Below are 15,008 nucleotides of genomic sequence, written 5' to 3'. Positions count from 1 at the left end.
GGTACTGGGCGACGCGGTCTGACCAACCAGCAGGGTCAGCGCCTCTGGTCCTCGTCGCCCGGCGACGCCCGCTGGCTCCCGGTTCCCGCCAGCCCGGACGTTGGGGCGGTGCGCCCCGGAGCTGCCCTCTTCCAACATGGCGCCGCGGGAGGCGGGTCCCACTCTTCGGCTCCCGGGGTTCCGGCGCCGCGCGTTTTGGTTCCGGAGTAACCGTGGTCTCGCCGCCGCCTTACTCCGCCTCTCGCCGCCGCTGCCACCGCTGCCGCCGGACTCACGGCCTCGGGCGGCGGGGACCCAGCTTGCACGCGCCGCGCCCTCTGGCTCCAGGTGGGGCAGAGGACTCGCCCGGATCCTCCCGCCCAGGGCCCGCCTCGGCCTTCTCGTGGTCCCGCGGCCCAGGGGCTCCTTCTAATAGACCCGGACTGAGTCTCCTCGGATCGGGGACCCTCCCCTTGTCCCCTAAGCCACCAAGGAGGGTGGACAACTGCCGCCGCATCTCCTGAACCCGGGTCTTGGCTCTGCAGTCCCCTCTTACCCTTACAGACTGCTGAGAGCTTCACGATTCTGTTTTTTCTTGTTTCCAACTCTAGAACCTTGCGACCTCCGGTCACTGCCTGTTCCCCAGGGCACCCTCCCCGGGAGACACGCTCCATCCCCACACAACCTGGGCCAGGCTCTGTGCCTGCGGGCTTCTTCCTGATTCCCTGCTCTCTTCACTGCCCCCCACCCTCTGTCTTCTGCCCTTCACTCCCCTTATCACCTCTTAGAGCCCGTCCTAACCAGGGACCAGTGGGTACCCCTTGCCCCAGGATGTGAGCCCCTTTGACCTGTAATGCTGTGGCTGGCCCTTGGCCCTTTCCGTGCCATGGAGAACCAGGTGTTGGTGATTCGCATCAAGATTCCAAATAGTGGCGCGGTGGACTGGACAGTGCACTCTGGGCCGCAGTTACTCTTCAGGGATGTGCTGGTGAGTGATAATCTTAGTGTCCAAATCCTAGTGTGTATGTGTGTGTGGGGTGGCGGCGCTCAGAGACGTGGGGGTTCAGCACCTTGACTGATGGTGGCATGAGCTAGTGGTGGTTGCCAATTTTGGCTTCCAGTAGGGGAAGTTTTGTTTTGTTTTTGTTTCAGCTACAACATTGATTAATTGCATTCACCGAAACCTGGCAACTGTGCAGAGCCCAGGAGAAATAGATGAATCTGGCTAAATCCCTGTCCTCAGGAAGCTCACAGCCTGGACTGGGACTTATACACAGAAGGAGCAGATTGGTATATAAGAAGTTGAATTTAGAAGAGTTTCTTCCCAAGTGTTTAGGGAATGTCCCTGGCCAGATTCCAGACATGCTTTCTACTCACTTCTCTGAATTTGATGACCTGCCTGGAAAGGGAAATAAGAGCAACTTTAACATAACCATGTTTGAGCAAACCTAAGATGTCATTGATTGCAAGACAATCTTATCACTAAGAAAGGAAAAAACACTGCCTGTTAGACTGTGACATGCCATCCCTGCACACAGCCCAATTTCAGAGATGTTAAAGTACAGGAAAAGCATGCATCTTATAACTGATAGTGTATTACCTTCAGGATACTCAGAGGTATTTTCAAATAAAATTGTGTAATGTTAGAGTTGAGTGTAAACTTGTAGGTGGCCTGTTCAGCCCCCATGTCTTTTTGTTGTTGTTCTTGTAGGTAGTTACTGAAGAGTACTGAAGTGAAAGGATTTTTCCAAAGCTGTGTAATTTTGAGTGGGAGAGGCAGAATCAGAACTCATTTCCTTACTTTTACATAGTATTTTTTTCCACATCTTTGCATCTTTCTAATCTTCATTTGACATAGACAGGATGCACTGGGCCCATTTTATGTAGTGAATAACTGAGACATCAAAGGCAAAAACTGACTTTGAGAAGCAGGTTGCAAAAGGCAGATGCATAGTGGAACTTACCTGCAAGATAAGAGAGGGTTGAGGGTCAGGGATGTAGTTCAGTGTAGTGCACCTGCCTAGCATGTTTAAGTCCCAGGTTTGCTCCCAGTCCTGGGGGTAAAAAGGTGTGTGGGGGATTGAGTGGTAGGTCCTTGGGAGGAGAAAGAATTGTGATGTGGTTTTTTGATTTTCTTGGGTTACTGAAAAAATTTTCATTCCAGTGACTTCATTTTTGAAATTTGGATGTTACTGACCAAGTAGGCTATGCAGATCTTCAGGTACCTAAGCTGGGAGTGTGGAGGTTGTAACTAAGCCAACAGTCTCCAATCTTGTGCACCAAATACCATCTTTCTCTCTTGCATCTAGAGTTCTCCACACACTCACACATTCATGGATTTCCTCTTATGAAAAGCCCACATTCCTCATGGTCCTCTGGGTCCATATGGATTGGTTCTGGCCTGACTGGAACCAGTTTCCTCTCTCACTATACCCTCATGAACATCCTGTGCCCCAGGCTATAGAATCGCTGTCAGTTCTCCCAAGTGCTCAGACTGGCTCCGCACTGTCCTTTTCTTCAGCTAGCCAACTCCCACCTGTGCTTCCAAGTCAAGCTTTGCTTTTCCTCCATGGTTGATTATATGACTGCCTGTGTGTTTCTGCAGTTCCATGTGTTATTCCAGCAAAACACACACTTGGTCAGGATTATTTGTCTGTTCCTTTAGAAGATTCACTGCTAGAGGAGATGGAGATCTGTTTCCCCACTGTCTCTGCTGCTTCACAGGACCATGAAATATTTGTTTAATCATGGAGTTTAAAAGAAGATGGATGCAATTACAGTTCTGTGGACAGAGTGCTGGGTTTTGAGTCAAGAAATTTGAGTTTAATTGCCATCTGTCCCACTAACTAGGCAAGTCACTTACCTCTCAGAATATCAGTTTCCCTCTTTGTAAAAGATTTGTGAAGGTTAAGAAAGATTTGTGAAGGTTAAGTAAAATTTGTGTTTATGAGGAAGATGAATTACTCATTTGAAACAACCAAGTATTATTTTAAGTAGAACAGTACAGTGTTGAAGACCACAAACTGTGGAACCAGGATGTCTGGGTATAAATTGGAAGTCGTACCACGTGAGCCGGTGGCCTCTTATTTTAGTTTTTTCTGTTAAAAAAAAAAAAAAAGCAAGGGTGTGAAAACAGTGCCTACCTCATAGAGCTTTGAGCACTGCCTGGGTTGATGTGTACGAAGTACTTGGAATAATCTAGCACATAGTAAGTGCTCTGGAAGTGATGTCACTACAGCATAAGGGCTAGGCCCTTGGTCTTCTGCTTCTTGAGCACTTCCAAATTGTTCTGCTCCAGGCTTAGTGGCCTAAAGGAAGCACTGCTCAAATGGCCCACTACTAGTGCTCAGAGCGCCATGTGTCCGCTTTGCTCTAGGAAGTCCAGGTGGAGCACGCTTGTCAGGAAGGCCTGGTGAAGGCTCATGACAACGGGTGCTGTGCATTTTCCCAGGGAGTTCTGCCAGCATGCAAGCCTAGATCGCTGTGGTCTGCTCTCCCATTTCACTTTATCTCTTTATCAAGAAAAGGCAAAAACCAACAGAATGTTCCAGTATCTCTGGCTTGGAATCTTAAACTTCAAAGTCACTGAAAACTGGAAGCATCTCCTTCTTCTAATCTACCTGCTGCTTTCTACTTCTGCCATCCCAGTTTTCAATTGTGGAGGCATGAACTCCAGAGGGGGAAATGCCTTGCTAAAACCATCTAGTTAGTGTTCAGGAGACCCTAACAGAAACCAGAAGCAGGTTGGGTCAGTGAGTTAGCATAATCGAACATCTCAGACCCTGTGTGAGTTGTTGAGGGCTTCAGGCACTGCTTTACCAAATGCCTGGGAGAACCTGGGTAAGTCACTTGTCCTCTCTTGACCTTGTGTTTTGTCTGATCATCTGGCACTAGCTGCAGCATGAAGGAGGTCTACCTGGTCCCCAAGGGCAGAGGCATTTAGTATTTATTGTGTCTGTTTTTTCAGCTTTCTGGGTTTCTCCTTCTCCCGGGGACTGAGTCCTTAAATTCTAGGAAACCTGTCCAGGATTACACTGGATTAGCATGTGGTAGAAGAGAATGTCCAGTTCTCTCCTTTTCTGTTCTTTGTACCCTGTCTCTAAGTCCCAGCTCCTGATTTCTCCTCCTGTGTAAAATTTGTCTAAATGAAGCCTGTGATTTTTCCTTCCTCCTGAGTTAGCAAACACTATTTGCTATTTATAGCTTTAGTTTGGCTCTTATACTAAAAGTGCCTTACATTGTTAGTCTTTATCTCTGATCAGATTCTAGTCTTCCTGAAGTCTAGGAACAAGTCATTCTTCTAGAGCCTACTTGCAAAACTCCTGGTATGTAGGTGCTCAGTTATATTTTTGGTATGTTAGATATTTATACAATTTTTTGAAAGGAAGGCGAAGGATCAAGAAATGATCACTATCAAGATATGTAAATTTTAGTCCATTTTGAAACTAGGTGAGGTAAAAAGTTATGTTGTTTAAGGGTAGGAGAAAGTCACTTGGAAATAAGTCCTTTAAATATAACTAGAAAATATACATGAAGTCATTAAATGTACCTTGCTTAAAAATGACCAGAAGATATTCACCAATTTTCAGACTTTTTACCTCTTTGTCATTATGAGAGCCCCACTTAATTTAAAGAAACAAGATGGCCAACTGTATTTGCATGATTCAATCATTTTGCTATTTTTTTCTTTTCTCCTGTCAGATGTAAAGCATGTGGTGCGCCATGTTTATATTGATGGGCAAAGCATGCCATTGCTGCCCAGCAGGGGTTTCAGCTGGTTATTAGAAATTTTCTGTTTGATGGGGTCTACTATTCTTAAAGAAGGAAGGATTCTAAGTTAGATTGTTAATTCTGCAGAGGGAGTTCATATCTCAAGTTTGGTTGTCCTTGGAAGTAACCAGTGATAACCTAGACTTGGAAGGTTGGGATGGAGTGTCCTGGTCCCCATCCAGACCCCTTCCCCCATTTTTTCCATACTGATTAAGAAAAGGTCTTCAATTAATACTGAGGAAGGGTGGAGTCAGTGAGCAAATTATCATCATCCTCCACTGATAGTTGGGTGCTGAATTTAAAGGTTTTATTATGAGGTAAGTTTTGTAATGTTCTAGTGATCAGGATTTATTTATTTAACAGACACTAATATGGCACTTGCCATGTGCTCGACATTCTTCTAAGCCCTTTACAGTTATTAACTCACTAGTCCTACAAGGCGGGTATAGTTATGATCTCTTTTTCTATGTAGGGAAACTGAGGCAGAGAGGCTTATTCATTCAACTGGTGAGAGACCATGCTGCCTCCAGCCCTAGCGGCCTGGCTGTAGTCTGTACTGTCATGCTTTATGCTGGGCTACCTGTGTACTGTATCCTATACTTAACTGTGCAAACTTTTCCTGTCAAAAAAATAAAAAAACACTTTCTCCCTAGGAGTGTATAGAAAGAATTTTCTAACCCTAAAATCTTTTACAGATACTTCCTCCAAAAGTTGATGTTTCATTTGCTAAGACTATAGTCAGAGAAAACAATCTCTTTTGACTCTAATGAGCAAGGGCTGCCTAAGACAGTTCTCTTTGATCAATTTTATATGCATAGATTTATTTAAAAAAAAAAACACTGTAGAGGCAAGACTATTATGCAAATTGCCACTGCAGCAAAAGCTTCTAAAGAATTGTCTTTAGAAGGAAGTTGCAGCCGCTACTCTGCTAAGTGCCCTGCTTGGAAGGGCTGTGGGCCCCCTGCTGAGAACTACTGCAAGCGGCTGAGGCTTTGTCAACTGGCTGCCTGGTGCCAATTCTGGCACAGCCTGGCAGTGACGTTGTGGCAGAGCTCCCAGAGAGAAAGGAGGTTTGCAGGACATTCAGGTGGGACTAGACATAGTAAAGGGTCACTTTCCCCAGAACTCAGGAGTTGTGTGCCTCTTCATTTAAATGGTCTCTAGAGTAATCTTTAAGTGTTTCGGCTTCTTAGATTCACATTGACATGAGATTCTATATACTGTTTTGATTTTTTTTGTAGACCAGATGAAATTTTATTTTGGTGTCATTAAATATGTTTACCATTGCTGAAGGTAAGGGTTGATGAGAGAACCGTTTGTATGAAATGTTGCTTTTTCAGTTTATATCATCATCATGGAAACTTGTGTGTCTCACTCCTATCACTGTGAGTGCAAGGCTCCATGTTGCTTTTTTCATAACAGGAACTACATTTGTTGAATGTCTACAATGTGCCAGGTCCCAAGCTTATGTTTATCATGTTATTTAGTTTTTACATTACCTCTGTAAGTATTACCACTAGACTCATTTTGGAGGATAATCAGATTGAGGCTGTAGGAATTTAAGTGATTTTTTTTTCCAAGTCATGCATGTAACAAAGAATTGAGATCCAAAACTAAAGGTGGCCTGACTCCCAAACTCCTTTCTCTTTCCCTCATAGTACATTCCACAGCCTCCCACAGAGGAAACCATTTGTGTGTGTGTGTGTGTGTATGTACAATAGTGTAGTTGTATGCACTGTTGAATTGAGAGTAAAGATTGTTATTAATACAATCTACAAATTTTCTAAAGATTTTTCTCCTTGGAATAGAGATTTAAAGTCTGGGCATACCTTGCTGGGCTAAGTGTGATTATGAGCTAATGTTTTTATAGTTTATGCCAACATTTCAAAAAGCTTTCTCAGGTTCTCATATTTCCTCTAGGATTTGCCACATGTTAGCAATAAAGAAGATGGCTAATTGTGTTTCTTTATTCTTTCTTTGTTTAGGATGTGATAGGCCAGGTTCTGCCTGAAGCAACAACTACAGCATTTGAATGTAAGTGTGGCTTGAATACTTTCTTGACTGTTTCTTTCTGCAGTAATATTTCAAAGGGTTTATGGGTTGTATTACTTTAGAAACTGACAAAATAGTTTATTTATGATCATCATATGGTACATTTAAATATTTATAAATTAATACAAGTTTAATGATGATACTGAACCGAGTAATATTTTCTTATTTAATCATATCTTGGATGTCCATATTTCTACAATATAGCTTTAATTACCAACATGACCTTTATCTGCTCTTGCTCCTTACTGTAATAATATTGTGGGGCAAAATGAAAGGTGTAAACTACCTGTAGACCAATGATTATTGATTAAGAGATTTTAATCCTTTACTGCTTTAAAGCATAGCAATAGAGTAGAGCTTTTATGTGAGCATTGTGTGGAATAATTCTGCTTTAGTGGAGCTTGGGCTGCTAAGTGATGACAGGAACACTTTGGATCTTTTTTTAAAAAACATATATTTTATATATATACAAAAATATATATAATATAGGTATATGTTAGTTGTAGATGGACACAATACCTTTATTTATTTATTTTTATGTGGTGCTGAGGATCAAACCCAGTGCCTCATACATACTAGCAAGTGCTCTACCACTGAGTTACAACCCCAGCCTATTTTGGGTCTTGAGTCCGTCCCCTCTCCCCTGAATTGGCTTCTAGACAGGGTTGGGGTATGCTAAACAACTGGTTTTGAAGTGAATCAGGTTATTGCAGAGGAGGCCACAGTGTGAGTTTAGTCAGTAGCAGAGGGGCCCAAATCCTGAGAAGGATAAAGTTAGAGTTTGAACTGTGATTCCCATCAGTTTTTGAAGAAGCAGACCATTGTTCAACATCAAAATTTTTGTTTTTTCTACATGATAGTGTGCTTTTTGTTTCTGTTTTTAAAGAAAATGGTAACTGACAGATAGTACAATGGGTACCTCCTCTTTGGAGGACAATTTGGTAATACTTAACAACATGTGAGATATTCAAAACCTTTGACCCAGTAGATCTACTTTTGGAAACTATCCAACAGAAATAGCTATACATGTGCCAGATAACCTTCATACAATGTGTTCATTGTGGGATTATTTTTAATAGCACAAAATTAGAGGTAAATAAAATGTCTAGTATAGTGGATGAATACATTATAGTTTACCCATATTCGGAAGCTAAGCAGCAGCTGAAAAGAATGAGTTATACCTCTCTATGCATTGACATAGAGAGGTATCCAAGGGTTGAATAAACAAATATGCATGATATGATTCCATTTGATGAAAAATCTACCCTGGCCACGCTTTTCAGGGACAGGAACTGAAGAATACCTGCTGTAGTGCTTTCCTGTAGTCTCCCCTGGAGAGTAGATGTGGGGTTTGGGGGTGGTGAATGGATGAGCACACTTTTTACTTTATATATCTCCCTATTGTTTGAATATTTTTCAATAATTATTACTTGTTTTTAAAAGCTACTGTGAGGGCCAGGCTCTTGGGAGGCTGAGGCAGGAGGATTGCAAGTTCAAAACCAGCCTCAGCAAAAGTGAGATGCTAACCAACTCAGTGAGACCCTGTCTCTAAATAAAATACAATATAGGGTTGGAGATGTGGCTTCGTGGTTGAGTACCCCTGAGTTAAATCCCCCTGATACCAAAAAAAAAAAAAAAAAAAAAAAAAAAAATCTGTGAATAGGATTGTTAATTAGTATTTTATTAACCACACTAGACTATACTGTTGACACTGCGTCTGAAATATATACAGTGTTGTAGGCTCTGCTTGGATTTCTTTTCCACAGCTTCACAGGGTGCCAGGGTTTTGGTGGCAGCCTGGGCGTCTGCATTTGCAGTATGTACTCTTGGCGGATACTGTGCTAAGAGCATTCCATGATCAACTCATTTATTTTAATCTTCACAAAGTACTTTGAAGGGCCATTATTAGCTCTATTTCAGTTGAGGAAAGGACATCTCCCTTTAAGGACTTCTCCTTTGAGGAAAGGACACCTCTTCTGAGGAATTTGCTCAAATAAGTGGTGAAATGGAATTTCTAGAGTAGATTCCAGAGCATATATTCCCAGCCATTGTGCTGGACTTGTTCTGAGAGTTGTCATAATTGAAATCATGTGTTCTCTTTTTCTTAAGCCTCACAAAAAGCAGCTTACTTTGTACTTTCCACTTCTTGCTTTCTGGGTCCCCAGACATTTGCCTACTCCACTGGCTCCCAGAGTTAAGAGTTGATATTAATAATAATGCTGATTGTTTTACCTGTCATTTATTGATGGCTTTCTCTGTGCCAGCTAAGGTCTTTACCTACTAGATTGTGCCTGTAACTTTAATAATCTGTGAATTAGGAAAACAAAATCTATGGGGAAACTCAGATACGGAAGTGTCTGTGTTCTCCAGGAGTAGTGCGGCCCAGGTTCAGACACACGTCTCTTTGTAAAATTTGCACTCTTTATAACTAAGCGTGTTGAAAACCTGTGGAGTGTAAGTATGGGAGAAAAACATTTAAGTTTCTAGGTTTAAGTTCTTTGACATTGTGCTCCTCCTCTTCTCTCAGCAAGAGCAGCAGCTCTATACCCATCTATGTCTGGAATAGTTTTATATGGAAAACAATACAAACAGAAGCACACACACAGACAAAATAACAATAGGCCTTTTTTTTTTTTTTTTTTTTTTTTGGGTGCTTGGATTGCTGTATACCTCCCATTACAGACTTGAGTCTAGCTGGCTTTTTTTTTTATGACTGGTCTAGGGTGGCTTATTTTTTTCTGAACCAAAAATCTGAACCTATAAATGGAACTAATATATAAGAAATAGCTAAGATATAATTTGAAAGTTAATTTACTGGATTTTAGGGGATACTTCTGTGGTTTATGGGTACAATGAGCCACCCTCAAATAAAACTTTATTCAAAGAAATACTTAATTTAATAAGTATTTAATACCTTAGCATCTACCCAACATTAATTGATCTCTTATACAGGAGAGGTGGCATTTTATTCAGTGATATGCTTTAAGCAGTAAGAGAAAGGACAGATGTGAGATCCACCTGTTTTACATAAATGTAGAGAAAAAGAGTTACAAGAATAGAAAACAGGGTAAAGGTTAGGTGATACTACAAATTCTTTCACAAATTCTCCATCTTGTCAGTGAAACTGATGATGATTCCAGATGGCTCACCCCTGTGCACCTTTACCAGGACAGGGAACCCATTAGGCTGCCTCCTGGTTGGCTGTGTGAGTGTTTTCCTTCCTCACTAGATTTTGAGTTGCTTTGTGATAGGCACTATACTTTATTTTGCTCTTGATGTCTTAGTACTGAGCATTAGAGCCTTAGACTATTGTACTTAATGAACAAAATGGAAAGCTGTGTGTGTCCATATTCATACAGGAATTATAAAATACACGTGATCTAAAGCTAACCGAGTAATTTCCTTTTTCCTATTATTTGCGCTATTGCCTGGGCATGGCATATAATTTGTTGGTGGTGGATAATTCAGGCCCCAAATTCAAAACCCATTGGGGAAGAAGGTCTTTAGGGGTGACATTCTTTCTGGTTTCTGGTCCAAGGGGAACTAGGGCTGCTTGACAGAAGGGAGGCCAATCTGAACTGAACTTGCCTTTTGGATGGGTGGTCCTAAACCTCTATTTTTTCTTACCAAGTTTATTTATTTATTTATTTTTGTGTGGTGCAGTGCCTCAGTGTGCTAGGCAAGTGCCCTACACTGAGCTACCACGCCAGCCCCAGAAGTACTTTTTAATAGTTAAGGTTTGATTTGTTTGATTTGTTTTTAAGTGAAGAAGGTATAGATAGTTTTTTTAAAAAATCTAGGCAGCACAGAAATAAAGGGAAAAGAAGATTCCATTTCCTCAAATCCTCCAATTTGTTTTTCATTGTTAGCAGTTTCTTCTGTATCTTTACAAAAATTTTCTCTGTATTACGTTCTTTCTCTTGACACCACTAAACAATATATATTAGGCATTTTTCCAGTATCAGAGTGCACAGAGCAACTTCATTCTCTTGGATAACTGTATTAAACTTAATTTTTTGACTGTGGCTTAATGTAGTTGGTCTACTGATGGACATTTTTAAATTGTCACCAGTTTCTCAGTTTTAGAAAAAATGCTGAACTCAATGAATTGTTTTATATCTTTTCTGATTATGGAAATATGTTTGTAGGATAAATTCTTAGACTTTGGAACTATGGAGACAAAGAGTACCCATGTTTTAAATTTCAGCACCTAGTACCATGTTTGTTTTTCAAAAGTAGGATGAATTATACTTCCACAAACACTGTATGAGAAAACCTATTTCTCTCTACCCTTACCAATTCTGGGTTAATAAACTTTTTAGTTAATGTCAATTTGATATGTGAAAAAATTATTATAATACTGTTTATATTTAATTATAAATGAGTTTTATCACGTTTTCATTTATATTTAATGTCTGTAAACTCTTTTTTGCTCTTTTTCTATTATTTGTTTTTTTAAATTGATTTGAGTTTTCCTGTTAAGAAAATTGACTGTTATCTTGACATGTTACAAATATTATTATAAACTGAACTGAATAAATATTATTCAGTTTATTACTGTTTTCAGCTTGTTTTGATCTTTTCTCTTTTTGTTTTTCCATAAAGAAGTTAAAATTCTTACATGATCCAATTTATAACATTTTCCGTTATAACTTCTGGGTTTGTCATGCTTAGAAAGGTCTTCCACATTCTAGGATATTGAAAAAAACATTCATTTGTATTCTTTTTTCTTTTTACTTTAATGAAGTCAACACACAGAAAAACATATTAGTTATATATATATAAATATGCATGTTTGTATGTATCATAGTTTTTTTTTAAAAGCATGCATTTTTTATTGCAAAGATGAGATTTTTTAAAAAAAAACTCTTATACCATCTTCAGTTTATTTCTGTGGAAGAAATCAGGTGGGGATCCAGCTTTATTTTTCAAACAGATAGACAGTTGATCTCATGCCAGTTATTGAATAATCTGTCTTTTCCCAGATGTGAAAGCATTTCTGAGATGAGGCCAGGTTCTATAACCATAAAAAATCCTGTATGTTTGCATGTGTGGGCCCTATATACGCCGTAGGAGCCTGACATTCATATGGGCCCAGAGACCCCTGCTGGTTTTCACAGTTTCATTAGCAGATTAATGAGTGCACCAACACATGAGGTGATAAAAATCTACCGTGCCCACTAATGCGTTTCCTGTGAGTGTCTGTTACACGTGTTCCTCTCCCTGGATTTTTCTCTAGACAAGTAATTGCTTTAAAATGACTGTTGGACTGGTGTTGCTGGGCAGTAAACTCTCAGTGGTGACTTGAAGGATGCATTTTGAGTTTATATAGACAAATGCTGGCTTGCACACAGATGCCATGTGGTTTTACTTTTCCATGGCACTCCGACTTCACAGATTCAGGACTAGAGCCCTGCTAAGTATTTTTGCACTTGTCAAACTGCATCCAAGTTTGACTCAGATAAAATATTTTTGTATCTGTCTTTAACCTGTTTTATATTCATTTCATATTATTGGACAGAATTCTTTCAGTTGTTTTATGAATTTTTGAAGGGTTGTTTTGTATTTTGGTTGGCAATCTTTATTTTTTTCCCATTTTTTGTTGGCGTATTATAGTTGTACATAATGGTGGAATTTGTTGTTACATATTTATACATGCATACAATATACCAATATAATTTGGTCAATGTCATTCCCCAGAATTTCCTCTTCTCCTCTCCTTCTTCCCCCTGGTTCCTTTTCTCTGTTGTACTGATCTTCCTTTGATTTTCATGAGATTCCACCCCCTCCTTTCTTTTACTTTTTCTTCTCTAGCTTCTACATAAGAGAGAAAACACAGACCCTTGACTTTCAAGTTTGGCTTATTTCACTTAGCATAATGTTCTCAAGTTCCATCCATTTTCCTGCAAATGATAATTTTATTACGGCTGAATAAAATTCCATTGTGTATATATACTACATTTTCTTTATTCATTCATCCACTGATGGACACCTAGACTGGTTCCATAGTTTGGTTATTGTGAATTTTGCTGCTGTTAACATGAGTATGCATGTATTGTTATAGTATGATGACTTTTGGTCTTTAAGATAGATACTGAGGAATGGTATAGCTGGGTCATATGGTGATTCCATTCCTAGTCTTTTGAGGAACCTCCTTACTGATTTTCATAGTGTTTGTACTAATTTACAATCTTCGGTGGGAATCTTTAAACCAACATCACATATTATTTTAAAATGAACATAGCATGACCTTTTAAAGGAAAATTGCAGTTTTATAAATTGTAAATTCTCTACGTATAGAGAAGAGCTCTAATTGTTTACTGGAGTGACACCTGTAGGAGATACCGCACATCTAAATAGTGAAGAGAGACTCACTAAGAATAATTGGGTAGGTGCCCCTTTCTACTTTAGAGCAAAGTCTGAGACATAAGATATGTGGAAATACAGAGTTTAATTTCTTAAATTGTTTCAACAGTATATATATGTAAAACATAAGCTGTTGCTTATAAGCAAATTAGAGAGGTTAGGAAAATGTTTAATTCATAATAAAACTACATTGTCTCAAAAATATTTAACATGTAAGAGTTAATTATGCATAGTAGAATTCGAGGCAATTTGAGGGGAGCTTTAATTTATTGAAATTTTGGCTTGAAATATCATTGATGTAAAAAGTCCAAATCCCTTTTAGTCACCTGGGAATCATTGTTGCTTGTTTGTAATCTTGCTAATTTGTATGAGAATTTAAAAGTTTAAGTTCTTTACCCAAGTACTGAACTAGTTGTTTCTTGATGTCAGGGGACAGTGCTGCTCCTATTTTAATCTCTAGAAACCCTCCCATAGTACCTGGCACAAAGGTGACTCAATATGTGTTCTGGAATGCCAGGGTGGTTGAAGAAATGAATCAGTAAGGACAAGCCTGGTACGTCCCACCCATCAGCAATCCTGATTTCTCTCTGTTCAGAGTGGCTGCAGCATGTGATGACAAAACCTCAGCTTGGCTGGGTGCAGTGGCACTCGCCTGTAGTCCCAACTACGTGGGAGGCTAAGGTAGAGGGATTGCTTGAGTCCAGGAGTGTGAGGCCAACCTGGGCAACCCAGGGAGACCCAGTCTCTTTAAAACAAAAAACTAAAAATCCTCCCATTTGTTTAGGCCACCGTCTCTCACCTGAACAGGGAAACAGAAGATCACTGCCTCCATACAGCCTCTTTTTCACACAGCAGCCAGAGCGTATTTTTTTCTTTTTTCTTTTTGGTCTTGAGGATTGAACCCACTAAGCTCTATCCCCAGTCTTTTTTTTTTTTTTTAATTTTATTTTGTTTATGGTCTCACTAAATTGCTGAGGGTCTTCTAAGTTGCCCAAGCTGGCCTCAAACTTGTGATCCTTCTGCCTCATTCAGACTCCCAAATTGCTGGGAGCTCAGGATCATGACACTCAAAATCCTTCAGTGACTTCCATCTCAATTGAGAGTAAAAGCCAAGTCCTCAAAATGCCCCACAAGTTTCTACATTTTTGCATCTTCCTTAACCCTGTCCCACTGTTCCTTCTTAGAACTGCTCTTTCTCTCCCCACCTCTCCTTCTGTTCCAGCCACCTCAGCTTCCTCTGCCTCTGGAACATGCCAGGCATTCTCTGGGCCCAGGGCCTCTGCATCAGCTGCTCCCTGTGTGTGGAACACACTTTTCCAGTTACCTGCATGGCCTGTTCCCTTACTTCTGTCACTGGGTGTAAGTTCCATGAGGCAGCATTTTTGCTTGTTTTTTCCCTTTTATCTCAGTGCCCAGCATAATGTCTGCCACATAGTGGGCACTTTTCATTTGCTGAAAGGAGAAAGGAAATCAAGAAGCCAGGAAGTAATCAGAAGGAGGGAGACCTGGAGCTAAGTGAAGTCTCATGGCCATGAACATGTGTCCATAGATTAACTGTGGCCTTGCAGTCGTGCCCAGGTCATTAGACTCTAGCCCTGAGAACGGATCAAACTAGACATCTTTTCCAGTAATTTCCTGTTTGATGTCTTTCTAACCTCTACAATTATGTTTTCATTTCTTTCCTCTTGCCTGGGAAAAATGCCTTTGCTGTAGTTCTAATTGACTCCCACCTGGCACAGAAGGAGTGTGACAAATGACATATAATATATTGCCTTAACTTTCTTTTACTCTTTGTAGAAGCTCTGTTGCTTCTCCTGAAAGTGCTCTCAAGCCCCCTTCAG

At 40.3% G+C, this 15,008-nt stretch overlaps 1 protein-coding gene across 5 annotated transcripts in view; it reads left to right on the top strand.

The window, feature by feature from the left end:
* The first annotated feature begins 212 nt into the window (after positions 1-212).
* The window catches only part of Map2k5 (mitogen-activated protein kinase kinase 5), a 232,700-nt gene continuing 217,904 nt past the window's right edge, over positions 213-15,008 (top strand). For 2 of the 5 annotated variants that reach the window (XR_007106679.1, XM_047537359.1), the window contains exons 1-2: positions 232-967; positions 6,735-6,783. Coding sequence is in view for 4 of the 5 variants with exons in the window: in XM_047537359.1 (XP_047393315.1) it covers positions 833-967; positions 6,735-6,783 (184 nt within the window). In the remaining variant the exon portion in view is untranslated. Of the gene's footprint in view, positions 968-6,734; positions 6,784-15,008 lie in introns of all 5 variants that reach the window. The other 3 variants (XM_047537347.1, XM_047537354.1, XM_047537341.1) reach the window with 3 other exon arrangements.

The sequence above is a fragment of the Sciurus carolinensis genome, chromosome 2, assembly GCF_902686445.1.
Source record: "Sciurus carolinensis chromosome 2, mSciCar1.2, whole genome shotgun sequence".
Taxonomy (NCBI): Eukaryota; Metazoa; Chordata; class Mammalia; order Rodentia; family Sciuridae; genus Sciurus; species Sciurus carolinensis.
This window is presented reverse-complemented; position numbering and strand designations above follow the sequence as displayed.